General features: G+C 59.5%; 1 protein-coding gene across 1 annotated transcript in view; it reads left to right on the top strand.

Annotated features, from left to right (window-relative positions):
- NTSR1 (neurotensin receptor 1) overlaps positions 1-8,863 on the top strand; it is a 45,446-nt gene extending 36,583 nt beyond the window's left edge. Inside the window, exons 2-4 of the mRNA XM_060124853.1 lie at positions 4,493-4,694; positions 7,420-7,510; positions 8,614-8,863. Of these exons, the coding sequence (XP_059980836.1) occupies positions 4,493-4,694; positions 7,420-7,510; positions 8,614-8,863 (543 nt within the window). The remainder of the gene's footprint in view (positions 1-4,492; positions 4,695-7,419; positions 7,511-8,613) is intronic.
- Positions 8,864-24,893: the final 16,030 nt, after the last annotated feature.

Below are 24,893 nucleotides of genomic sequence, written 5' to 3'. Positions count from 1 at the left end.
CCTCCCTGTCGGTCATTCTCAGTGTCTACAGCACCCCGTGGTGTGGACGCGTCATAACTTATCAACCAGCCCGAGTGGGTGGGCATTGAACTTGTTCTGGGTTTTTGCTTTTCGAGCAGGGCTGTGCTGAGTGACAGTGACAAACAGCGACTCTGGAGTGACTTGCATCATTGTCCTGCCCTTGGTGGTGGCCGAGAGGGAGGGGACTTTCAGCGTTTGCTGGGTGAGGAGGTTAGGAGGAGGCGGTCCCTGAAGCCTGGGCCTGGCTGGACTGGTCGTCTGCTGGGGGTGGCCCCTGCCAGGCCAGCGAGGCCATCTACATTGGAGGGTTTGACAGGAAGCCCCTTCTCTCTGCCTCTCCCCTCAGACGCTGTTGTACAAGCTGCTGAGTTTTGCAAACACCCTGAGAGATATTTTTTTTTTTTGGCTGTGGTGGGTCTCTGTTGCTGCACGCAGGCTTTTCTCTAGTTGTGGCGAGTGGGGGGTCTACTCTTTGTTGCGGTGTGCAGGCTTCTCAGTGCGGTGGCTTCTCTGGTTGCGGAGCACGGGCTCTAGGCACGCAGGCTTCAGTAGTTGTGGCACGTGGGCTTCAGTAGTTGTGGCTCATGGGCTTCAGTAGTTGTGGCACGTGGGCTCAGTAGTTGTGGCACGTGGGCTCAGTAGTTGTGGCTCATGGGCTTCAGTAGTTGTGGCACGTGGGCTCAGTAGTTGTGGCTCATGGGCTTCAGTAGTTGTGGCACGTGGGCTCAGTAGTTGTGGCTCATGGGCTTCAGTAGTTGTGGCACGTGGGCTCAGTAGTTGTGGCTCGTGGGCTTCAATAGTTGTGGCACGTGGGCTCAGTAGTTGTGGCACGTGGGCTTCAGTAGTTGTGGCACGTGGGCTCAGTAGTTGTGGCTCATGGGCTTCAGTAGTTGTGGCACGTGGGCTCAGTAGTTGTGGCTCGTGGGCTCAGTAGTTGTGGCACGTGGGCTCAGTAGTTGTGGCACGTGGGCTCAGTAGTTGTGGCTCGTGGGCTCTAGAGCGCAGGCTCAATACTTGTGGCACATGGGCTTAGCTGCTCCGTGGCATGTGGGATCTTCCCGGACCAGGGCTCGAACCTGTGTCCTCTGAATTGGCAGGTGGATTATTAACCACTGCGCCACCAGGGAAGTCCCTGAGCGGTATTTTGCACCTTCCCACTCACTGCAGGCTGGCGTTGAGCCATGAAGCTCTGGAGTCCAGGGGCTGTCTCTTTACCTAAACACAGTGCGATCAGAAACAGGCCGGTACGAGACGAGCTGTTGCCCCTCAGAGGAAGGGTGGACGGGACGACAGCCTCGAAGGAGGAGGCAGAGGCATGAGGACCCCGTGACTGCGGGCCAGGCTACGTGCATTCCATTGGTGCCCCGCACCTGTTTGCAGGCAGGTCGGGGGCAGCCCTTCCTCCCAGACAGACCTGTGTCCTGTTCCACTTTCTTTTTACTGCTTAACCATTTCACTCTCTGTCCCTCACAAAATTACAAATGCTCTCCTTTCACCTGTGAGGGCCCGTTCTTAGGCAGGTCCCCCACACAAGGTGGGAGAACAGAACCAATGGGCACAAAAGCAGTTTCCGGCTCAGCAGGCCCCCCACAAAGGTGGGCTCTCTCTTCTGAACAGCAGGCCTGGGGCTGGTTCTCATAGGAGAAACGTGATTGGTGGAGAGGTGAACGTGCGGCCTGTGTGTGTCCAATGAGGGCTCAGCCGGGCCTCTTGGAATGTGCCCACTGGCCAGGAATGGAGCGGGGTGGGCGTTTCCAGAGAAGCGGACAGAGGTCCTGGGAAGGGACAGTGGAAGCAGCAGGCCCTGAGCATCCAGCCCCCAGCTCTGCAGCCCGTCACCCGCCTCCTCCCACTGGTTCCGGCGCTGCCTTTACCACAGGCCACGTTGGCCTCATCGGGAACCGCTCCTGGCCTCTCTCCTGCTCCCCTGATTTATTCGCGCCAAACTCTTCTCCTGCAATCTCTTTTTAGTGCCCTCCCACAGTGGGTGAGGCCTCCCGTCCCCTACTGACCTGTCACCTTCCTTTCCAGAACTTTCCTGGCTACTCTTAGATTATCTTTTTTTCCATTTGAATTTGAGAGGCAGGCTGTCTATCCCCAGGTGCTCTCACATTTTATTGGGACAAATGCATAGACGAGGCGCATCCCTCCACGTCCGCCTGGCTCTGTCTGGAAGGGCCCCGGTTGCCCCTCCTTCCCCTCTGTCCTTCCTGTGGCTACACTTGCAGTGGTTCCTGGACATCTTGCACAGGGCTTAGCAGACTCCCTTCTCTTTGCTTGTTGCCGGGAGTGGGCTGCTCCCCTGTTCCCAGAAGTTGGGGTGGAGTGCAGGAAAGGGGTACAGGCTGAGCTCCCATCCGTGCTGTGGGCCTCGGCAAGAGAAGGCGACCCCGAGAGCCAGGCGTTGCCCTGGTACCCCACAATCCAGGTTCAGTCTCAGTCTCCAGGCTGGAGGGGCAGGGGAGGCCGAGAGAAGACACACCCCTCCGGAAGCCCACGCCGGCCCGAGCCTCGTCCCCAGGCCTCTGTTGGGGGGCGCCTGCAGTGCCGGGGCCCCTCTCCCCACTCCAGAACCTCAGGATCAGGGCCTGGACTTCTCCCAACTGGGGGATCCGCTGGGGGCCTGGGCCCTGGTCCACCGCTCGCGGCCCCCAGAGGTGGCTGTTTTGCTGTCTGTGCTCATCGAAGTATGGTATTTCAAATGTTTTGACATTTAAAATCTGTGTTGAATACATTTGTTTTGTTTAAATTATGCCCGGCTGTGGTGACTCACGGGAATTGGTTTGTCTCCTGGGCCCAGGCCCGGCATCCCCCTGCACCCCAGCCCAGCCCCCGGCCCAGAGCTGCCCCTCGGCCGCACCAGCCCGTCCTCGTCCTGCGGGAGGACCTCCAGACCCCACTTGAGCTCAGTGGACGCAGGAGCGGAGGGTGCCCGGGGGAGGCCACTCCCAAGCGCCCAGCGGGTGACTAGTGACGGGCGCAAGGGCTGGCTAGTGTGGAAAGGACGCCTGCCGAGGGCCCACGCGGCCCCTGTCTGACGTGTTTGTCCTCTAGTTTAGGGGAGTCTTTTTCAAAAGGAGCCAGAGGTGACCTCAGCCACCATCTCCTGGATGCCTACAGTCCTCCCAAGCGGGACCCGGAGCACTGTGGGGCGGGCAGGACTTGCGGAGGCGTCGGCCAATGCCCCGAAGAGAGGGCCGTGTGAGCTGCCCTCGGGACAGAGGTCTGACATCCAGGTGGCCCAGGAGGCGAACCCGTCGGCGTTCTAGAGCCTCCAGCGCCTCTTGGCCTCCTGCTGGCCGCTGCCACATTAGGAGGGCAGAGCTGGACGGTCCTTACCCTGCTGAGACAGTCCTCGTCTACCATCGAGGAGACCTCCACGCGGGACCCTCAGCTCTGCTCTCAGGGCTGTGCGCAAACCCGAGTTAGGAGGTGGAGGGGGCAGCCTGGAGCCCGGCACCCCCTGCAGACCCCGGGACGCAGTGGGGCCAGTGCAGGTGTCTCTCCAGGTGCGGCCGTCTGCTCTGTGACTCTGAACTTCACGTGAGCGTTAAGGGCGGCGGCGGTTGGGTAGGGGGCATGGAGAAGAGGCGCCGCCCCCTCACAAGGGCTCGCGAGCTCACACTTAGACGCTCGGGCGTCGGAGCGTGGCGTGAGGACCAGCGTGCTCAAAAGCCAGCGGCAAACGCAGTTTTACACCAGAGGCTGTTACTCCGGGGCCCTGGGAGGTGATGCGGATTCAGGACCAGCTCGGTGGGAGGCCCGTTCCCCATCGCCGGTCAGGGCCACACACGTGCACTGGCGGGTTTGCGTCCCTGTCAGCAACGCCAGTGGCAGCTCAGGGAGGCCACACCTGCTCGGGCTGAGCAGGTGCCCGTGAAGGCGGGTCTCAGCCTGGTGTCGCTGAGGAGCTGGGCTCCAGCTCAAGTCCAGGTCCAGCCGCTCTGAGCTGGTGACTTTGGCAAAGCCCCTCGGCACCCGGAGACTCAGTTTCCCCAGAGGCAGAGAAACGTGGAAGGTGGAGTTGCCAACGAGAAGCGCTTTTCAACGGGCTGAGAGGAAGTGGGGCGGGGGGCGGGTCTTCCCTTCGTGTCCTAACGTGAGCTGTACGTGTGCAGGACAAGGGACGCCGGGTGAGCCATCCTGGAGAGAAGTCAGGAGGGACCGCTTCCTTGTCCAGACCCGGGAACGCAGAGCCCCGGCCCCTCACCGCAGCCGGGGTGCCCCAGGGTTTTACTCCACACTGTGTACAGGCTGAGGGCTCCCCAAGCTGACGGAGAGTCTGCAAACCTCCCCCAGGAAGCCAGGGCTGTGGGAGCAGGCGGAGAGTCAGTCTGGGAACGGACAGACCGAGCACCGCCCACGCTCCAACCCCTACACCTGGGCCGGTGGGCGGGGTGGGTGCCCCCTGGGGCAGGGGTGCGCGTCCCCCGCCCCAGCCTCACAGGCCGCCCCTCTCCACCTCTCGCAGATCAACACCTTCATGTCTTTCGTGTTCCCCATGGTGGCCATCTCCGTCCTGAACACCATCATTGCCAACAAGCTGACCGTGATGGTCCGCCAGGCGGCCGAGCAGGGCCAGGTGCGCACAGTTGGAGACCAGCATAGCTCGTTCAGCATGTCCATCGAGCCCGGCCGGGTCCAGGCCCTGCGCCACGGCGTCCGGGTCTTACGTACGTAACCGCTGGGCCCTGCGAGGGGCGGGCAGCGGGCGGCCACCAGGGGCCAGCAAAGCAGCGAGCTGGGTACCACAAACAGAAGGTTTAGAGACCCTGGGAACGGAGCGCGTCCGGGCCGAGGCTCAGAGTGCCGGCTCCCCCTGGGGTCGGGGCTTCTCTTGACTCCCTCACTCATCCATCCATACATCCACCGATTCAGCAAGCCTCCTGGCACCGGCTGAGTCGGACAGTTTGCTCACAAAGCCAGGGCCGCAGGGTTGGGGTCCCCATGCGTGCTGGGCAGTGGGGCGCCAGCTGGAGAGGCCGGAGGTGCAGTCCCTCTGCACAGATTCTCGCAGGGAATCCTGAAGGCCTGAAGGATCGTGTGGGGTGGACGTGAGGGTCCATCCTCCCTCTGTGTGTCCCCGGGCCTGGCCGAGGAGGGGTCCTCAAAACAACCTGCCCCTCCCTGCTCTCCTGAGGCAGCCCCGGCCCCCCGGTCCCCCAGAGTGCCTACCCCGTGCTTCCCGCCACCCCAGGATCCACGCCCCATCTCCCCCCTGCCCCGGGCTGCCCGCCCCTCACCTTTGCAGGTCTTGGAAGGAAAAGGTCCCCGCAGCTCTGTCCAAAAGGAACGTGATGCAGGCCCCACGTGGGATGTTCAATGGTCCGGTAACCACCTTTTTAAACAGTCAAAAGAGACAGGTAAAATTCACTTGGATCATTTATTGCTCCAGTATTTCCAAAACAGCATGACGCCTGCATCCGTCCACAGCACGTGATTGACGGGAGAGTGACTCGGGAGTGCTTCGCCCCCGGGCCGGCTCAGCCCCCACAGCCGCGGGTCAGGTGACCAGGGCGGCAGCGCTTGCTTCTGCTGTGTGCGGGCGGGCTCTCTGGAGCAGCCCAGTGCCACCAACCCCTGCTGCCAGCAGGCAGTGCCTCCGCTGGGACCTCCCCGGCCCAGGGTCTCCGCAAGCCCCCCAGAGGGCAGCAGCCCTGGAGCGGGGATCCCAAACCCAGGACCTCCCACAGATCCCCCCACGTCCCCAAGAAGACAACGCACCTCTCGGGGAACACCCTTCTCTCTGCCCCGAGACAGCACACTTGGCCCGAAGTTTGCGCAAGTGGTTGGGTGCTTTCTTTTGCATTGTGGTGAAATATACAGGGCATAAAATTTACCATCTTGACCGTTTCTAAGTGCACAGCTGAGCAGCAGTGTAGATGCCCATGTTGCTGTGCGACTGTCACCACCAACCCTCCCACCTTGTAAGACCGAAACTCTTCCCATTAAACACCAAGTCCCCCCCCACCCCGCCCAGCCCCTGACGACCACCTTCTACTTTCTGTCTCTGTGAATTTGACTCCTCCAGGGACCTCCTTTAGGTGGAATCACACAGTATTTGGGTTTTTTGTGACTGGTTTATTCACATGGTGTAATGTCTTCAAGGTTCATCTATGTTGTAGCCTGTGTCAGAATGTCCTTCCTTTTTAGGGCTGAATAATATTCTGTTGTACGGATGGACCGCATTTGGTTTATCCGTCATGCATTGATTTCAGCTACTCTGAATAGTAGTGCTGCTATGAGCTACTGGTATCTGTTTGAACTCCTGCTTCCAGTTCTTTGGGGGCATAAACCCAGGAGTAGAATTTTAATTTATTGAATTAAAAAATATTTTTAAACAGCCAAACTGCTTTCTAAAGTGGCTGTACCATTGTACATTCCCACCGACAGTGTACACATGTTCCAGTTTCTCCGTATCCTCCCCCAGATTACTCTTTCCTCTGTTTTTCTTTTATAGGAGCTGTCCTATTGGGTATGAGGTGGTATCCTATTGTAGTTTTGATTTGCATTCCCCCAGTGATCAGTGATGTTAAGCATCTTTTCATGTGCTTATCGGCCATTGGTATCTCTTCTTTGGAGAAATGTCTATTCAGGTCCTCTGCCTGCTTTTGTATTGGGTTGTTTGATTTTTGTTGTTGAGTTTTCTATATGCCCAGGATATTAATCCCTTATCAGATATGTGATGCAAATATTTTCTTCCGTTCTGTAGGTTGCCTTTTCACTCTGTCAATTGTGACCTTTAATACACAGTTATTTATTTTTATATAGTCCAAATTATTTATTTTTTCCCTTGTTGTCTTTTCAAATTCAATGTTGTGAAATTTTTGTCCTATATTTTCTTCAAAGAATTTTATACCTTAGCTTTTATGTTTAGATCTTTGATCCATTTTGAGTTAATTTTTTCAGATGGTGTGAGGTAAGGGGACAGCTTCATTCTTTTGCATGTGGGGATCCAGTTTTCCCAGAACATTTGTTGAAAAAACAGCCCTTTTCCCTTTGATCTTGGTGCCCTGTAGAAAGTCATTTGACTATATATGGGAGGGCTTATTTCTGGGTCCTCTGTTCTAGTCCATGGGTCTATACGTCTGTCCTCATGCCATTACCACTCTGTTTGGATGACTGTAGCTTTGTGGTAGGTTTTGAAGTCAGGAAGGGTGAGTCCTCCAGCTTTGTTCTTCTTTCTCGAGATTGTCTTGTCTGTCCAGCATCCCTTGAGATTCCCAATGAATTCTTCTATTTCTGCAAAAAATGTCATCAGGATTTCCATAGAAATTCCACTGAATCTCTAGGTCACTTTGGGCAGCACTGTCATCTTAACACTATTAGCTGTTTCAGTCCACGAACACGGGACCTCTCCCTCCACCTCCCTGAGGCCCACGTCCCTCCACGTCTCAGGTGCCGTGGTCATCGCCTTCGTGGTCTGCTGGCTGCCCTACCATGTGCGACGCCTCATGTTCTGCTACATTTCGGACGAGCAGTGGACCCCGTGAGTATGGGAGGCTGGGGCCGAAGGGGTGAGCCTTGGGCTGGGGGCATGCTTCCCAAAACAGTTGAGTGTAGGGGTTGGGGGCGCTGAGAGGGGCAGCTCAGGGTGGGCGGGTCAGCGTCCCCCGACAGGCCCTCAGGTGCGGCTGTGATAGGGCAGGGAAGGCAGAGTCCGTAGAGGGACAGACACCCTGGAAGCTGCTTCGTAAAAGGAAAGCAAGTCCTAAAACAGTCAGTACAAGACAGGTTTGGGGGCGTCTGGAGAGCGACAGGAAGGGCTGGCGCTGCTGGCTGTGGGAGGAGTGATGGCGACTGTCGGGGCCCCCAGACCACCCCCAGCCTGGAGGAGTTGCCAGGAGGACCCCTGGGACTCCGAGAGCATCACACCCGCACTGCGACGTATGGACGCTGGCCTCGCCAGCTGGCCTCCCCGCAACGGTAGCCTCAGCCTCGCTGCGTGAGCTCCTCTGCGTAGCGGGGCTGCCAGGTCCCAGGGTTGTGGGCTCTTCCAAGTGTCGGGGAGCCACTAGGGAGGGAAAATCTAGAAAGGATGAAGAGAAGGTACAGGGCATGGAACACAGCCCAAAGTAAAGGGGTTCTGAAACTCAGGGCCACCTGGTAGTGAAGTGAGCTGCCAGATGAGGGGGTGAGATCCCTGTGCACAGAGGCAAGCAAGTCGAGATGAGGTGCACAGCTGTCTGGGAGGTGCAGAGGGGGTTCCTGGCCTGGCTGTTCCGTTGAGGCCAGGCCCTGGCCACGTCCTGCAGCCCTGAGCAGGGGCTGGGATTCTGCACAAGAAAGGGCAGGCCAGCTGGGCTGCAGGGAGAGGTGGAGACTGTGGCCAAGGGGGACTGCACAGCTGGCCTCGGGTGGGCGGCTGCAGCTCAGCTCGGCAGTTCAGCTGACCGGTGCCAGGCGGGAGTGTGCTCAGAACTTCCAACCTCTCAAGAGAAACCAGAGCCCTGGAATTTATTGTGAAATATCCCCACTTCAAAAGATGTCCAAGTAGTCTGCAATGACTGTCCCAGGCCCCCGCGTCAGCCACGGGCTGCCCCGTGCGGGCTGTGTCTGGCCCGCCAGCCTGAGCGTCCTCTCCCACCCCAGGTTCCTGTATGACTTCTACCACTACTTCTACATGCTGACCAACGCCCTCTTCTACGTCAGCTCCACCATCAACCCCGTGCTGTACAACCTCGTCTCCGCCAACTTCCGCCAGATCTTCCTGTCCACGCTGGCCTGCCTGTGTCCCCTGTGGGGGCACAGAAGGAGGAGGCCGGCCTTCTCGAGGAAGGCCAGCAGCGTGTCCGGAAGCCACACCTTCTCCAGCAATGTCACCCGGGAGACGCTGTACTAGGCCCGGGCGGGGCCGGGCGGGGGGCCGGGAGGGGTCACAGAGGGGCTGCCACTCGGCCTCCACGCCTGTCCGCGCAGCGCCTGCGAGCTGGACGGGGGTCGGCCCTGGGCCCGCTCCGTGGCATCCGAGGCCCAGGACCCAGCACCCACACCCAGAGGCTGCACTTCCTTTCGGCTTCTCCTCTCTCACCCTCCCCCGCGCCCCTTCTCTTTCAAAGCCAGAAAGAGAGACAGATCCTCTCCCAGATCCAAAACAGCCTTTAATGAGGAGAAATTAGCGTTGGGTGAAAGGCGGTCTTTTTGTTCTCGAGCTAATGGATGTTGACGGAGAAAGACATGAAGGGGTAGGTTGGGGCCGGAGGGTGGTGACCCCGAGAGCTGGCGCTGGGAGGAGCCCAGTTGGCAGGACCACCTCTGTCCCGGCACCGCCAAGAGGGCCTCCGGGCAGCTCAGGACCGGGTCAGCCCCTTGTGCAGCAGGCATCCGACCCACCACCTTTCCAAGGGCGAATCCCAGGAAGCTTTGATGTCACAAGAGGTCAATGAAGGGATCAGCCTGGCATCGCCCAGCCCTGGCAGCCCCCCCCGCCTGTCCTCCCCAGGCCAAGGTGGCAAAGCTCTGCAGGGGCACCACAGGGCAGCTAGCCTCGCAGTTCTCCATCCTGGCTCTGTGGACACAAGGCCAGGTCAGTGGGTCCCAGGACAGGCACGTCCTCACACGCTCTCCCTCCCGCTGTCCAGCTCCTGCGGCCCAGCTCCCAGCTGCTTCAGGGTGGACGCCGCAAGGCAGAGGGGAGCCGGCCAGCTCTCCGAAAGAGGCCAGCGCTGAGGTCCGGGCCACAGGTATGGAGGAGGGGCCCTGGGTACAGGCGGCCCACTGGCTGGCAGCCAGGCGGGGGCCCAGACTCGTTTGTCACGGCCAGCAGGCAGGCCTGGCCCCAGCTCGGGCGCCCAGAAAGGCAGGCGCCTCCTTGGACTCTGGGATCTGGTCTCCAGACAGGATGGCCCGGCCCCAGGAAGGTGCCCTGAGCCAGGGGAAGGCGGGTCCCAGGGGAGCTGCCCTGGACCAGCCGGGACCGCGAGTGGCCAGGGGCCCAGAAGCGAAGCGCAGGCCTCTTAAAGCAGGTCCTCCCTGGGCCTGGAAGCACATCTGCCCAGAAGGGAGACAGTCAGACAAACAGACAGACAGGCAGACCGCCTGCCTGGGCGGCACCGACTCAGGATCAGGTGACCTGCTCCTGGTCTGGAGTTAGCCGGGACTCGGTCTCCCCACGCTCAGAAACGACGGTCAGATACTGCAGTATCCACGGCCACTTCAGACCTGGGATCTGCTATGAATCGGGGTATTATACACTTGAGCCCCACAAAATCCTCCCCCAAGCTGTTCACCAAGAACAGGCCTGGGGGCAGGCCCACAGCTAGTGCCCAGGCCAGGCAGCCCTCCTGTGACCCAGTGGCCACCGGTGCAGGGGACACGGGAGTCCAGCAGATGGGCCCGAGGTCAGTGCAGCCCCCAGCCCTGCTCAGCGAGTGGGCATCAGAGTTCAGCAAAGACTGAGTCTGGGCTCCGGCGTCGGCTTCAGAAGGAGGACCTGGACTCTTTGTGACAGGTCCTCAGACCCTCCCTGGGCCCCAGACACGCCATGATTCCCCCGAGCCCCGGGTTCCCCATCTGAGAAGTGGGCGTGGTCATCCCACCCTCTCGGCCAGGGCTGGATGTGATGGCCCTGGAGGACCCAGCCCAGAGCGGACAGAAGGGACGGTCCCCTGAGGTGGGGGCAGAGTGGACGTGGGATGAGATGCCCACTGCCCAGACCCTGCTGCGGGCAGACGGGCAGGGTCTGCCGCTGAGCCTGAGTCCACTTTACTGTCTGCCCACTTCACATTGGTGGGGCCCCGTGTCCGTGCCCTGCCAGACACCCCTCCTGACCGCCCCAGCTCCCGGCCCGTCACCGTGGAGCCCCAGAGGCTAGCTCTGTGTGCCGCGTGTGTCTGCTCTCAGAGCCAAGTGCCCGCGTGGCTGGGCACAGCGATGGTGAAACCCTGTGTTGTGCGCGGACCCCCACCACCCCACATGTCCTGCAGTGACAGGTACATCCTCCGACTCCCTCAATAAGGGAATAAAGGAGGCTGTGGACCCGTGACGCACTCCCACGCGGAAGGGCCGGCGGGCCCGCCTGCAGCTGCTGGCTCGCTCGCTCATTCGTGAGAAGGTCACTGACACGGCAGATGGCCCCCGACTGGGCCCTTTTACTGAAAACACATGCGCTTGGTCTCTGAGAGCCCGGAGTCGGGAGACCTGGGTCCACAGTGGCTGTGTGGTGACGCCCTGTCCCTCAGGGTCCTGATCTGTGACCTGGGCACAGGTGAGGCCCAACGAAGTGCGGTGTGGGGTCCTGTGACTGTTTGCCCCTGGTCTCCACGGCCCTTCCGACCAGCTCAGGGAACCGAGGGAAAAACCAGCTCCTCCCTGGGGGCCGGCAGGTGGGGAGCCAGGCCAGGGAGGGGCACTCAGCCTGTCTTCAGACACAGCCGCCCTGTCTGGAGCCTCCCGGCAGCAGCGGGACCTTCTGCAGCGGGGTGCCCCCCGCCTCCCCTTTCCGCTTACCCTGCTCTGCCTTTATCTCACCGCAGCAGGATCCCCGGAGGCCCCCAGCCCGGGGGACGAGAAGGAAAGCATCTTTCCAGATTGCAGGCACTCTGTCCTCCCCCTTGAGTCTCCTCGGCGGTCTTCCCCACGCTCCCCTTCATTCATTCATTTACCTGCCAGGTGCCCCTCGAGGCCTGGCCGCCTCAAAGCCACCCCATTCTGATTGGCACAGGGCTGCTCAAGGCCTCTGTGCTTTTGACCCACCCGCCTTATCAGCAGGGAAGTCTCAGAACTCCCACCGACTCTGAGGGTAAGGGATTCACTGGCAAAAGCTCCAGTAGGGCAACGACATTTTACAAGAATAGCCAAAGGAATGAAACTCCAACAGTGAAGTTCAGGCCAGTCACGAGAGAGACACTTGGGGACAATGGCAGGCTGTCCCACACCCTAGCTGCACCTCAATGCCACTGTCCCCTGGGGCCAGAGCTCTGGCCGAGCCCCTGCCCACCTCCTGCGGGTTCGCTGAGTTCCAGCGCAGGGACAAGGGAGGAATCCACTCTCCTATAGGAAGACACCTCTGGCCCCACCGCTGTCGCTAGGCAACAGGAGGAGGGCTTGGGAGAGAATTCCATACATTTTAAAATACATTTGAAGAAAGAAAAAAACCAGCCAGTGGCTGGCTGCAGGGGCCTGAGAACGGGATAGCTGCCCCCCATCCAACTCCTCCCCCCCCACCCCCTCCTGCCTCCCACTTGCCCCTCACTGCTTCCCACAATTAGGATTTGAATTCCAATTTTTATCAGAACACCACAGAAACCCCACCCAGTCTGAACTGATGAAGGAGAGAATGGGACAAGGGGAAGGCTCAGAGCCAGCTGGGGAAGGAGGAGAAGCAGGACGAGGGGCCACGAGCGGCTGCCCCTCCAACCGGGAGGGTCCCCCCCGCGTGCACCCGCACCATGCACACACGTGCTCGCACACATGCCCAGTCTGCACTTCTGCCGCGGGGTGCCTCCCGCCCCCAGGCCTCATTCCTCGGCTCTGAGGGTACCAGTTCTCAGCCTGCGGTCCAGCTTGGTGGTGGGGGTGGCTACTGCCTGGCCGCTGCCCTCCTGACCATCTGGGCCCCCAATCCCACCTCCCCTCCTCCTGCTCTCGGAACCCCCGGGGACCCCAGTGAAGCTATAAGGAAACTTCGAGGGAGTCGCCTGCCACAGCCAGGGACGCCCGGGAGGAAGTGGGCGCGCGTCCAGCCAGCTCCCGGCACCTGCACGGGGCTCCGGTGCGGCCCCAGCGGCAGAACTTCCGGCTCGCCCACATGTCTACCCACCCACCTCTTCACTCCTCAAGGAATGTGAGCTCAGCCTCCAGGGAGAGAATTGGACCCGGATGGAGCGGGAGTGAGGCCCGAGAGGTGGGCTGGGCTGGACCCAGTCCCCCCACCCGGAGCCCCCGCCTGTCTAGCTTGCTGTGCGCACATTAACTTTCAAGATGCAAAACCTTTATCTTTTATGATAAAAGCAGTTCATTCTCTCATGAAAAACTGAAGTAACGTGAAAGGACAAAGTACCGAGTGAAGTCTCTGCTTAGCGCCACCTGGAGGTGATCAGGCTGGCAGACGGGCGAGCACAACACCCGGGGCTGTGGGCACTGCCAGCCGCTGCTGACAAAAGTGCCAGTCCTTGAATGGGGCGCACGCCGCCACGTGCACACACACGCGCGCGCACGCATATACGCACATGCATACCCATACACGCGCACGCGCACACATGTATACACATACATGCATGCACGTGCACACATACATGCACATGCATGCACATATATACGCACGTGCCCTTGCACACACACGTGCGGCTGCAGCCATGTCAGTGCACACGGCGCTCCCCCCTTCCTTTGTGTGCACCCAAAAAGCCATTTTTTAGACACAAAGTTAAAATAAATTTCTGACATTCAGATGTTTCCAAAAGCAAATTTTCCTGTGCAGGTGAGAGGTCCCCAAGTGTCCAAGCAGAGGACATGCCATGTCCCAGCAGGCCTCAGCTGACCCCATGGGAGCCCAGAGACGGGGATGGCCCTTCAAGGGTGTCCTGGGGGGTTGGGATGGGGAGCCCTTTATACCCCTCCCCCCGTTCGTTATCGGGCTGTCACTGGATGCAGCCCAGGGGAGGCTGAGGGGACAGCAATGAGGGCAGGGACAGGACAGGGAGACAGGAAGGGGGGAACGGCAGGGAAGGGACACGAAACACCGGCTGCCCTCTCTCAGGCTGTGTGACCTGGCAGGAGTCGCCGGGCCCCTCCATGCCTCGGTTTCCGTGTCTGTTCCACAGGGAGTGGGGTGGTTCCTTTAACTGATGAGGAAACTGAGGCTCAGAGTGGGTCTCTGCCAACGTCACCTGGGGTCCACAGCAAGGCAGAGGACACTCAGGTCTCCCAGCTCCGGCCTGGCCCTCCCTCCACCGGGACCCCCTCCCCCACCCTCCCAGGTACTTGGGGCAGCCCCGCCCCCCAGGCCCATGGTAGCTCTAATCCAGCGAGGCGGCCTGGAGGAAGCAGCAAGGGGGGCGGCCCTGGCTACACTCCCCCAGAGCCCGCCGAGTGGCTGGAGATTCCCGTGGACAGATGTACCTGAGCCCCTCCTGAGTGCCAGGCTCGGGCTGTTTGGGGACCCAGTGGTGCAGCTGCAGGGCAGGGGGGGCACAGATGAGAATGAGGAAAACAGACAAGGAGGTGAGAATCGTGGGGTGGGCTCTCAGGGAGCAGACAGAGAGAGTGGCTGGGAGGGGCACGCTCCCTCGGGGGCTGGGAGGGTGACACCTGTGTGGCCAGAGCAGGAGAGCCAAGAGTAGAAGGGGGACAGGTGGGCAGGGCTGGACGGCAGGGCTGGCTTTATTCTGAGCTCCTTGAGGACACGCGGGTGGGGGCGGCATTACAGACATTCCAGGAGTTGGCCCAGCCCAGCGATGGGACCCTGGTGTCCACAGAGAGCCAGGCCAGCAGGGCAGCCAGCACTGCAGGCTGTCAGTCCATATTGGTCACTTCTCTTGGGCCCAGATTACCCTTAATCACTCAGTTCCCTCTCCCGGCTGTCAGGCTCCTCCCTCATCATTCGTCTGCATTAGAAAGGGACGCTTCCAGAAGGACCTCAGGAGGCAGAGCCCCACCTCCTGTCTGATGGCGTGGACCCCTACCTGAGGTGACCCCAAGGCTGAAGGGGCCTGGAGCTGCCCACACGGTCCCCTCACATCCGACGACGGTCCCCTGGGGTTCCCACCGGTCCCCACAGCCCAGCCCACCAGTCTGCACCTGTTTCCATCACTCGACACATTTAATGAGCACCTACTGTATGCACCCAGCCGGGAGGGAGCAGCTCGTCGGGGGTTCAGGGTGGGAGGCCTCCTTGGCCTCAGTTCAGGCCCCTCTCAGTGCAGCACCCCCCCCAACACCAGGCTGTCTGGTTCTTGGTCCCCCTGCACTGGGGCTCCAGTAGGGAACCTGGGAAGCTGCATTTACCCAGAAGTTATGGAGTCTGGCCTGGGATGGACTGGCCCCTTTCGAGCTTCCCAGCAGCGCCAGAAGATGCCCCTGCCTTGTCCCTAGTTTACTGATGGGAGAAGGGCCTGGGGAAAGGCCTGTGTCCCTGAGCAGCTTGTCCCCCAGCCCCTGCCCGCTGCTGGTGTGGAAATCCAGCCTCAGTGGGGATGAGTAGGGAAGGAATTTTAAGGCCCACCTTCCACCCTGGGGTCCCTGGGGTCCTGATCCCCTTTCCTCCACCCCAACTCCAGCCAGAGCAGCCCTGGCCTCAGCCCTTGGGGCCCCAAGAAGCCAGAGAGGCAGATTCTTACATGGCGAGGTGGCGTCCGTGACCAGGAGGGTGAATGTGTTCACCTAGAGCACGTGTGGTCAACGGGTGCGTCTTCTTAGCTCTAGAAGAGGTGTGACCACATCTCTCAGCAGATGACCAGAGCTGCTGGCGCTCGTGAAAAGAAAAGGCAAACCTGCCCGGCTCCCACCCACACGGGAGGCACTCACCTCGGCTGCCCAGATGCCCTGCCTGCCGCCTCCCGCGCAGAGGGAGGTACCAGCCGGCTGAGCGGGTATGTGACCGCCTTCCCATCCGTCCAGAAAGCCAGCCCCACACGTAATTCAAGGACAGCCTTGCTGCTGGGCCCCGAAAACACCAGGCTGAGCTCGGGGTTCTGTAAAGGCAACTGCCTGTCGGTGACTTTGACTGACTTTCCACTAATCACCTGCCGGGGAGCCCAAAGTAACTCCCCAATGTGCAAGCCTCAGGGTGAGCCCTGACCGAGACCTGATTCTACATCTCGTCTTTTCATTGTTTTTTATTTTATTTTTATTTTGTAAAACATTTTTTATTTCTTTAATGTTGTGTCTATTTTATTTATTTATTTTTGGCTGCGTTGGGTCTTCGTTGCTGCACGCAGGCTTTCTCTAGTTGCGGTGAGCTGGGGCTACTCTTCATTGCGGTGCGCGGGCTTCTCATTGCGGGGGCTTCTCTTGTTGTGGAGCACGGGCTCTAGGCGCGTGGGCTTCAGTAGTTGTGGCACGCGGGCTTAGTTGCTCCGCGGCATGTGAGATCTTCCCACACCAGGGCTCAAACCAGTGTCCCCTGCATTGGCAGGCGGATTCTTTTTTGTTTGTTTGTTTGTTTGTTTGTTTGTTTTGCGGTACGTGGGCCTCTCACTGCTGTGGCCTCTCCCGTTGCGGAGCACAGGCTCCGGACGCGCAGGCTCAGCGGCCATGGCTCACGGGCCTAGCTGCTCCGCGGCATGTGGGATCTTCCTGGACCGGGGCACGAACCCGCGTCCCCTGCATCGGCAGGCGGACTCTCAACCACTGCGCCACCAGGGAAGCCCGGCAGGCAGATTCTTAACCACTGCACCACCAGGAAGCTCCATTGTTTGCTTTTTAAAATATACCTTTTTCATACATATAGATACAATTTTTCAAATAGATGATATATACACACCGTGCAGCATGAAAAGAGGTGCAAAGCTGATGCCAAGAAACATCACCATCCCGTACCTCCCCCACCGCCCCTCCGGTCCTCTCCAGAGGCAGCCCCCGCAGGGAAGTGGGTGACCAGGTGGTCCTTCTTGAACGCCCAGCCCGCCGCCTCTGCCTGCAGCTACGGATCCTTCCATGTCAGGCTCACATACGGATCTGCCTAGGCCTGGAGCCACGTCGCGGGCAGAGGGACTTGGCAGAGGTGATTAAGCTCGGGGGAGAGCCTCCTGGGTTCCCAGGTGGGCCCACTGTGGTCACGTGAGCCCAGCCTGGACAAACGGGCAGTGGCTCCATCCTGGAGCCTCCCGGTTGGAGCTCAGTGGGTGACGCTGTGATTTCAGCCTGCGGACCAAGCAGAGGGCCCAGCTGAGCCCTGCAGCGTCTGCCCTGCAGAATGGGAAGCAGTAGACTGTGCTGTCTGGCGCTGCTGCACTGGGGTCATTTGTTGCAGCTGCCGCGGGGAGTCAGGGAATTGATAGTGTCCCACCGTGGGCTTCGCTGCAGCACACTTACCAGCTCCCTGTGGGTGCAAACCTACATTCTGTTCGGTCTTCTGCTGTTAAGAAACTTTTGCAGTAAGTATCGTTGCACACTGTCTGGTGCACATGCCGTGCAGGTCAACGGGCTTGTGAGCCCTGAGTTAACCCTCTCCTGTGGGCCCTGCAGAGGCTGCGTCCACACATGGCCACAATCCCAGCAGCCCCGGGGCCCTCCCCGCAGGGGCCGTCTGATTCTGGGTGCTGTGTGGCTGTCACCTGCTTCATCCTGAGCTGGTGGTATCCTGGATCTGAGTCGGGGGCCGTGAGGGAGGCGGGGCAGGGGCTCTGGCTCCCTGTCTGCAAGGAGGGGACAGCTCCGTGCTCCCAAACAAACAAGGCCCTGCTCTCCACGACGCTCCGAAAGCTGCTCCTGACGGCTGGAGGGCAGGACCGGCCTGGGACAGCACAGTCAGCGGCGAGGGGACAGCAGGGGCAGGACATGGCCACACGCTCCTGCCCAGTTAGGCCCCCAGCTGGGACCCCTTCCTTCCGCTGCTGGTGCCAGGGCCGCCGGTGCTCACCTGCTCGGTGGCCACCCCTGCGAGCCTTTCCTGGAAAGGACCTTCTTGACCCCCAGGGTCCAGCCGTGACACAGGCTCAGTCCAGGGGTCACTGGAAAGTTTGTGCTCAGATAGGCTGAATATTCTGGTCTGTTTCTTACTCAAGCCTGGAAGAAAGGGTCTGCTTTGCAGGAAAATGCCCCAGGCGATTTCATGACACGTGGGGACTCCTCCGGCGGCTACAACAGGACCCTGCGTCCTGGCACCGAGCAGGTTGTGTCAAAAGCGCAGAGGAAAGAGTTTGGTCCAACCTCCTGGCTTGGCCCGTGTGTCCATCATGCTGTGAGGTTGCATTCCTTCATTCCTGCGCGATTTGGTCCCTGGGGGAGCCTCAAAGCCCACAGAGGCAGCCGTTCCCAAATCCACGAGCAGGTAGAGGAAGGAAAGAGAAGGCTGTGGGAAAGCAAGTGTTGGTTCTTATGGGAAACAGTTCTCAGTGGCCGAGAGTCGGGGCGGTTGGGAAAACAATGATACACAGAGAGATTATTAGCACCCCTTGCCATCACACTGCGGTGAGGGGGGCAAACTGTGCCAACCTGGACGGTACAGTTCTGAGGGAGAGACAGTTCTCAGATATGCACAAAGACGAGCCCTGCAACAGACGGGAAGAAAACCCCCCACCGGCACCACGTGGCCTCCAGGCGATGGGGCTGCGTGCAAGTGGCAGATCCCCCCCCCCCCGCCTCCACCCTGTTCTGCTTTTCTCCACTGTGGGTGCCTTGATTTGTTCTCTTATCAACTATTCCCATCTCTCAAGCATGAGGGATCGTGCAGTGTTCACACCTCAGTGCCTGACACATAGATAGTGGGCGCCCAGCAAATGTCTGTGGGATGGTAATGGATGAGTGGATGAGTGGGTGGATGGGTGGATGGGTGTGTAGGTGGATGGATGGTTGGATGGATGGAAGGATAGATGGAGGGATGTGTGGATGGATGGTGGATGGGTGGATGGATGTATAGATGGATGGACGGATGGATGGATGGATGGATGGGAGGATGGATGGATGGATGGGAGGATGGATGGGAGGATGGATGGATGGATGGATGGATGGATGGGAGGATGGATGGATGGATGGGTGGGTGGATGGGTGGATGGATGTATAGATGGATGGACGGATGGATGGATGGATGGATGGATGGGAGGATGGATGGATGGGAGGATGGATGGATGGATGGATGGATGGATGGGAGGATGGATGGATGGATGGATGGATGGATGGGTGGATGGGTGGATGGATGGATGGGAGGATGGATGGGAGGATGGATGGGAGGATGGATGGATGGATGGATGGATGGGAGGATGGATGGGTGGATGGACGGTAAAGGAAGGAGACATGCACCACAGGAAGATGCCATGTTCTTCTTGTTGATCATTTTGTCCCTCTGTCTGCCGAGAGGCAACATGAGGAAACTCCTTGCCTGTGGAGCCAAAATAGCTGCTAATAACAAGGCTAATGCCTGTTGAACTTTGCCTAGGAAATTTCTATTGGGAAATGAAGATTCTGACAGGTTCAGCATCTCGGTTGTGGAAACAGACTACACAGCTGTGCCCACCCAGAGGACTAGAAGGGATTTGGTGCCTGGGTGCACACCTCACAACTGGAACTTTCTGCCAGCTGCTTCTGGTGGGGTGGGCAATGACTGTGGCCACAGGACATCAGTCACAGGCCGAGCCCCAGGCCCCGTGCAGAACCCTGTGACAGGGACCCCAAACGGGCCCAGCCTGGAGGCTGGGGACCCAAACACTCCCTACCACCCCTCTGCCTGCGGCTTCTAGATGGTTCCTCCCCCACTCATGGGCTTCCCATGGGCGGAGGCTCGCTCCCACCAGCCACCCTGGCGTGGGGAGTGTGTGCACCTCGGGGCCATGATGGGGGAGAGGGAGGGGTGGCCTGGGAGGGAGAGGTGTGTGTGCCTCAGAGCTGACAGCTATTCCTGTGAACGCAAAGGTCCTGAGCGCCGGGCAAGGGCTCCCGCTGGCCCCCTCCAGGTCCCCACCTTGGTCAGCCCCGTCTCTGATCTGTTCCCTTCTCACTCTGGACAGAAGCCTGGGTCCAGATGGTGGCCAGAGGGTCCCCTGCCCGGGTCCCCAGATAGCTGTGGGGTCCCCCATCCTGCCGCCACCCCCCATCCACTCCGCCCTGGCCACCAGCTGCTACCTGTTTCTCAAACATGACACGCCTGCTGCAGCCCCAGCCTTGGCTGTGTTGACCCTCAGCGCCTGGCACTCCCCCTGAGTCCCAGGATGCAGCCCAAGACAAGCATGCCAAGTGTCCTTGGGAGGCGATCCCGGGAGCAGGTCAGGCGTCAACGAGCATGTCTGTGGGTCATGGGGGCTCCGTCCCACCAGGGACTCCTTGGGGACAGTGCAGAAACTCCAAGAGGTCCCACCAAGGGGCGGGAGAGCTGGTGCCCACCACCAAGGCCCCCAGGCAGCAGCCACAGGGCACCAGAAGAAGCCTGGGGCAGAGGGTGGCGCATCCGGGGGCGTTCCTCACTGAGTTCTGCGCACGGGGACCCAGCCCACCCCCAGGCCTCTCCAGATAAGAGCAGTGCCTGGCCCACCATCGGCTCTCAGCAGATGTTTGACAAGTGAGGCGAGTCTCTATGGGCTGAAACGGAGTAAGTTTTGTGAGGAGCCGCTGAGTTAACAACAAAGTGACGTGCGAGCAGCAGGCAGAGCCGGCTTCCGTCCGGGCTTTTCTTTTTAACTAGGGGATTACGGATGGAAAACCAAGCTTCGGGCAGAGGGCCTGCGTGGCTTTGCCACATAGACTTTTTGTAGCCAGAATGTTCTTTACCTCGTAGGGATCACTGGTTTGGTTTTTATAATAATCATCTTCATCAACATAGAGACAGTGTTTATATTCAATTTTTTTATGATGAAAAATGTCAGACCTACAGAAAAGCTGAGAGAGTATACAGTGGGCACCTGGCCGCCCACCAGCGAGATTCGACAAGCGCGAAGGAGAAAATTCTGTTTCCTTTTAAGTTTGCCAGGAGGTCAGAGATTAGGACACAGCCAGGACAGCAGGAGGGAAACCTGGGCCTGGGGAGGGGTGGGGGAAGTGGGGAAGGAGTGGGGGTAGAATGGGGGTGAATGGGGGTGTGACGGGGTGGGCGGCAGCCCCCCAGCATCCCAGCCAGAGGACCAGGTGAGGAGGCGGGAGGGGTGGGGCAGCTCCCCATCCACTGGGACCACCGCCAGTTCTGGGCAGCAGGTGGACCCCAAGGGGGCTTCCTCCCCTCGATGGCTTCTCTGTGGAAGCTCCCGACCAGGAATGGAGACGGCTCCCCTGCAGCCCCCAGGGGGCCTCGGCGGGAGGGTGAGTCTGTTGACGACTTTGTGAGTCGGTTGTGATGTGTCAGATTCTCAGGAAAATATGATAAATGCTGTGATCTTTCCCCAGAGGTGTCAGCGTCTCGTGTGTGCATGCTGTCACGAGGAGGGAAGGGGCCAGGCATCCTCGCGCCCCGGAACTTTGGGAACAGGGAGGGGATCCAGAGGGTCACAGGGCGCCGAGGCCATGAGCGCAGCTGGCCAGGGATCGGCTGCTTCTCCGGGGAACCCCCCCAGCCCCGGTGCACCCAGGGAACTAGAAGAGGCTCCTTTGGGCTTTGGACCCAGAGACCACTGTGGAAGCTTCTGTCTCCAGGCTCCGACTGCCATGGCTCCACTGAGACACGGGCCCTGCCTGCTAAGCCTCCCTGGTGAAATGCCCAGCAGCTTCACCGGGGTCTCAGACAACCGCACAGCTGGCCTTGCTTCTAGGGATCCCCGACCAGAAAGCAGATTCTCCTTAATTATCTGGACATTTGAGACAAAGGCCACGCCCCCATTCCCAGCATCTCCCCGGCAAGGACTGCCATCCAGATGTGCAGGGCTGGGACCAGACTGGCTCCAGCGCCCAACAGACAGGAAGCAGCCCACGTCACCGTGGAGGGGGTCCCTGCCTGGGACCCAGGGGACCCAGCACAGCGCTTGGCCTTGACCGCTGCCCAATCCTCAGACCCTGAGCCTCAGGTGGACGATGGGAAGGGCCTGTAACAGGTGGCACGGCCCAGCTTGGACAGATCAATGCCAAGAAGCACTGGGCTCTGAGCCCACCACTCGCCTCAGTCCCAGGAAGGGCCAACACTGCATCTGTTCTGACTTAACCCAGGTCCGCATGAGCGGCCGCCCTGCCCCAGCCTCACGCGGAGCTCAGAGATTAACCAAGGAGGAGCACATGGCCCAGGCCCCACGTGGGCGTCCTCGATGCAGCCAGGCAAGGGGCCCGGGACCCAGTGACAGCTGGAGCCCAGGCGGGGGTGCTCTCAGACGGGGGCTGCGTAGGAGGGCTCGTCGGGTCCCATCCTGGGGTCCCACCCTGGGCTCCCCCGAGCCATCCCACTTCCCCGGCCCCACGAGCCAGCGTGAAGGCAGCCGGGAGACAGTCTCACAGGGTGCCGTGGGGTCCAGCAGCCATGTCCCTTCCTAGCAGCCCTTCGGGCTTCCTCGAGGGCTGCCTTTCCACCCCCTGAGGCCCATCCAGCTGGCGACAATCAGTGCAACACACCCCTTCCCAGCACGTGGGCCTGGACTGGAGGAACAGAGCTGGAGAGCAGGGGACCCCACCTGCCCCAGCGCCCCCGTTCCCTGTCAGCTCTGCGAGCCAGCCACGGTGCCTTCTGCTGCTCGCCACTCCAGACCCCCCAACACAGAAATGAGGGAGAACACTCAGGAAGGAAGGAAGGCCCTCCAGCCGAGGCCGGGCGTGAGCTCTCATGCTGAGCATTTTCAAAGCCACGACTGCCGCCTTTGCGGACTTATGGTCAAAACCTGCCCGCCGGGGCCATCCTGCATTGGACTCCTCAGATGCGCAAGTCCATCCTGGGCAAGAGAGTCACAGCCAGGCCCCCAGTGAGCCAGGTAATGTGTGACTGTTTCAGGACAGCTCCCGCCAGACGCTCTGTCCCGCGACAGACCACACTCACGGCCAGGCCCGTCATGGCTCCTCAGGGGGGACAGGGGCCCAGCATCACCCGGTGGATTCTGGTGCTGCCAGGAGCCATGGGAGTCCTCAGCTGCCCCCAGGCCAAGTCTCGGGGGTCCTTCCCCTCCTGTGTAAAACCAAGGGGCGGGGGGGTCTTCATGACTGCGTTTCCTCCGAGCAATGCTGAAACCAGGACCTGCCTCTACATGAGTTCCCAGGATTCCGGAGTGACCCCTACCCCAGCAGACCCCCCACCCCATCTTTGGGGCTATAACTGGTCCAAGTGGTCTTGTCAGAGATACCCCAATGCTCACGGGAGACCCCTGGTGACCCCATGAGATCCTTTTGAGGGGTCAGCCCTGAAAGCCCTTTTCATTTCCCCTCTGCCTTCCCCACCACCACCTCACACTGACCACCTCCATCTGTGGACTTAACATGAAATGGAAATGATTTCATTTTACAAAGCAGGTTTGGGGAACTATTTTAATCAGAAAGCCTTGCTCTGGAACACCTAGAAAGGCCAGGATTTGGGAATTGATCATGTATGAAATTATACAATGCTAGTTTTCAAAACAAAACTCACTGTTGCGGTAGGTCTCCTTCACGTATCTTTTTTCCTCTCTATCTCTATATATTTTTAAATTTTTTAACTTGAAATAATCTCAAGCTCAAGTTGTATGACTCATACAAGAGCATCTTGGCCCACCCCTCCCCCACCTCCAGGTGCACCAGGTCGCTGCATCTGCCCGAGTTTGCTTTTCAACCCCTGTCTCTCTACGGATCCTCTTCTGGACCATCTGAGATCATTGCCTTGGTGGATTTTATTTTTTTAATAGACGTAAAAAGAGAGTTGGTGCGAGACAGTTTGGATGGCACAGAGAGTACAGAGCGGAGGGTCAGAAGGTGACAGCCTCTCCCAGTGGCACCTGGCTGTGTGTCAGGCTCCATTCTGAGCATGCTCACCACAGCCTGGGATGCTGGTGAGCCAGGCCCTTCTCAGGTCCCTCCTGTCACACACACACCCCATGCCCCAGGGGCGTCTATTCCAGGGTTTCCTCCTAGTTCTTCCAGTGTCCTATGGTCTGAGCGTTAGTGTCCCCCCAAATTCTAGTGTTGAAACCCTAATCCCCAAAGCGATGCCTTAGGAGGTGGGTGATGAGGTCATGAGGGTGTAGCCCCCACAATGGGATTAGTGCCCTTGTAAATGGGACCCCAGAGAGCTCCCTCGCCTCGTGAGGACACAGGGAGAAGACCTTCGTCTATAGCTGTGAAGAGGCCTCACCAGGACCCGACGGTGCCGGCTCCCTGATCTCAGACCTCCAGCCTCCAAGGCCGAGAGAAATAAACGTCTGTCGTGGATAAGCCCCGCAAGCGTGCGGTCTCTGTTATAGCAGCCCGAGCTATAAGACACGGGGTGAGCACGAGAACCTTAAATCTGCTGGCATCTTTATTTCTTGATTTTTCAACATACACTTGCTCTGAAAGATGGTAGACTTGGGGCATTTATGCTCCTTGCTGACTCCCCTCCCACCCCCCAATTTCCCTAGGTTAGAGGGTTACTCTCTGTCTCGGAGAGGACACCTTTGTAACTTTCAAGAACACGGTGAAACCTGTTTCTTAGCCATCGCTCCACCCGCCCCAGCCTGGTGGTGTGAGCTCTCCTTCCCCACTGGTCACTATGTCCCTTCACACGTCTGATCGGAGACTTTCACCTTCCGCTCCACGACACGGTCAAGACTTCCTCTCTGGCTGACAGTGCTTCTAGCCAGGTAACGCTCATTAACGGCACTTAAGTGTTATGATGATAGAGACGTTGTTTTCCAGGAGCCCAGGCTGTGCTGGGCCAGGGGAAGGGATGAAACTGTGCTGCTGCACCCCCGGCACCTGCGCCCGCACTCCCTTCGGGGGTCACGTCTGCCTTGTGAACCCACCTCCTTCCCAATGCTGTCGTGCCAGGAGGCCCCGAGCCTGGCAGCACTTTGTCCTCACACTTGAAGGAGGCGCGGGCTGGCCCGGCTCTGGCCCAGCATCTCTCCTCGTGAAACTTGCTGGTCCCAGGCGGCTGTCGTCACTCTGGCTCTGAGTCTCTAGGGATCATGCCTGTTTCTCTCTAAGCTCCTGGCTTTTCTCCTTGCCCCCAGGTCCTGAGACAACATGAGGAGGGGCCTTTTTGCTTCAGTCCTGCTGGGTAACTGTGAGCCCAGTGGTCACTCCTTTGTCCCCCTGCGTTGTGTCCATATTTGGGCTGCAGTTTGTACCCACCTGAGGCCCATACTGACGACCCTCAAAGCCCACGCCTTCCCTCCTCAGAGCGGACAGATACCACGCCGAGGCCCAGA

The sequence above is a fragment of the Lagenorhynchus albirostris genome, chromosome 15, assembly GCF_949774975.1.
Source record: "Lagenorhynchus albirostris chromosome 15, mLagAlb1.1, whole genome shotgun sequence".
NCBI lineage: Eukaryota > Metazoa > Chordata > Mammalia > Artiodactyla > Delphinidae > Lagenorhynchus > Lagenorhynchus albirostris.
Note: the sequence above shows the minus strand (reverse complement) of the source record. Positions and strands in the feature narration are given on the sequence as shown.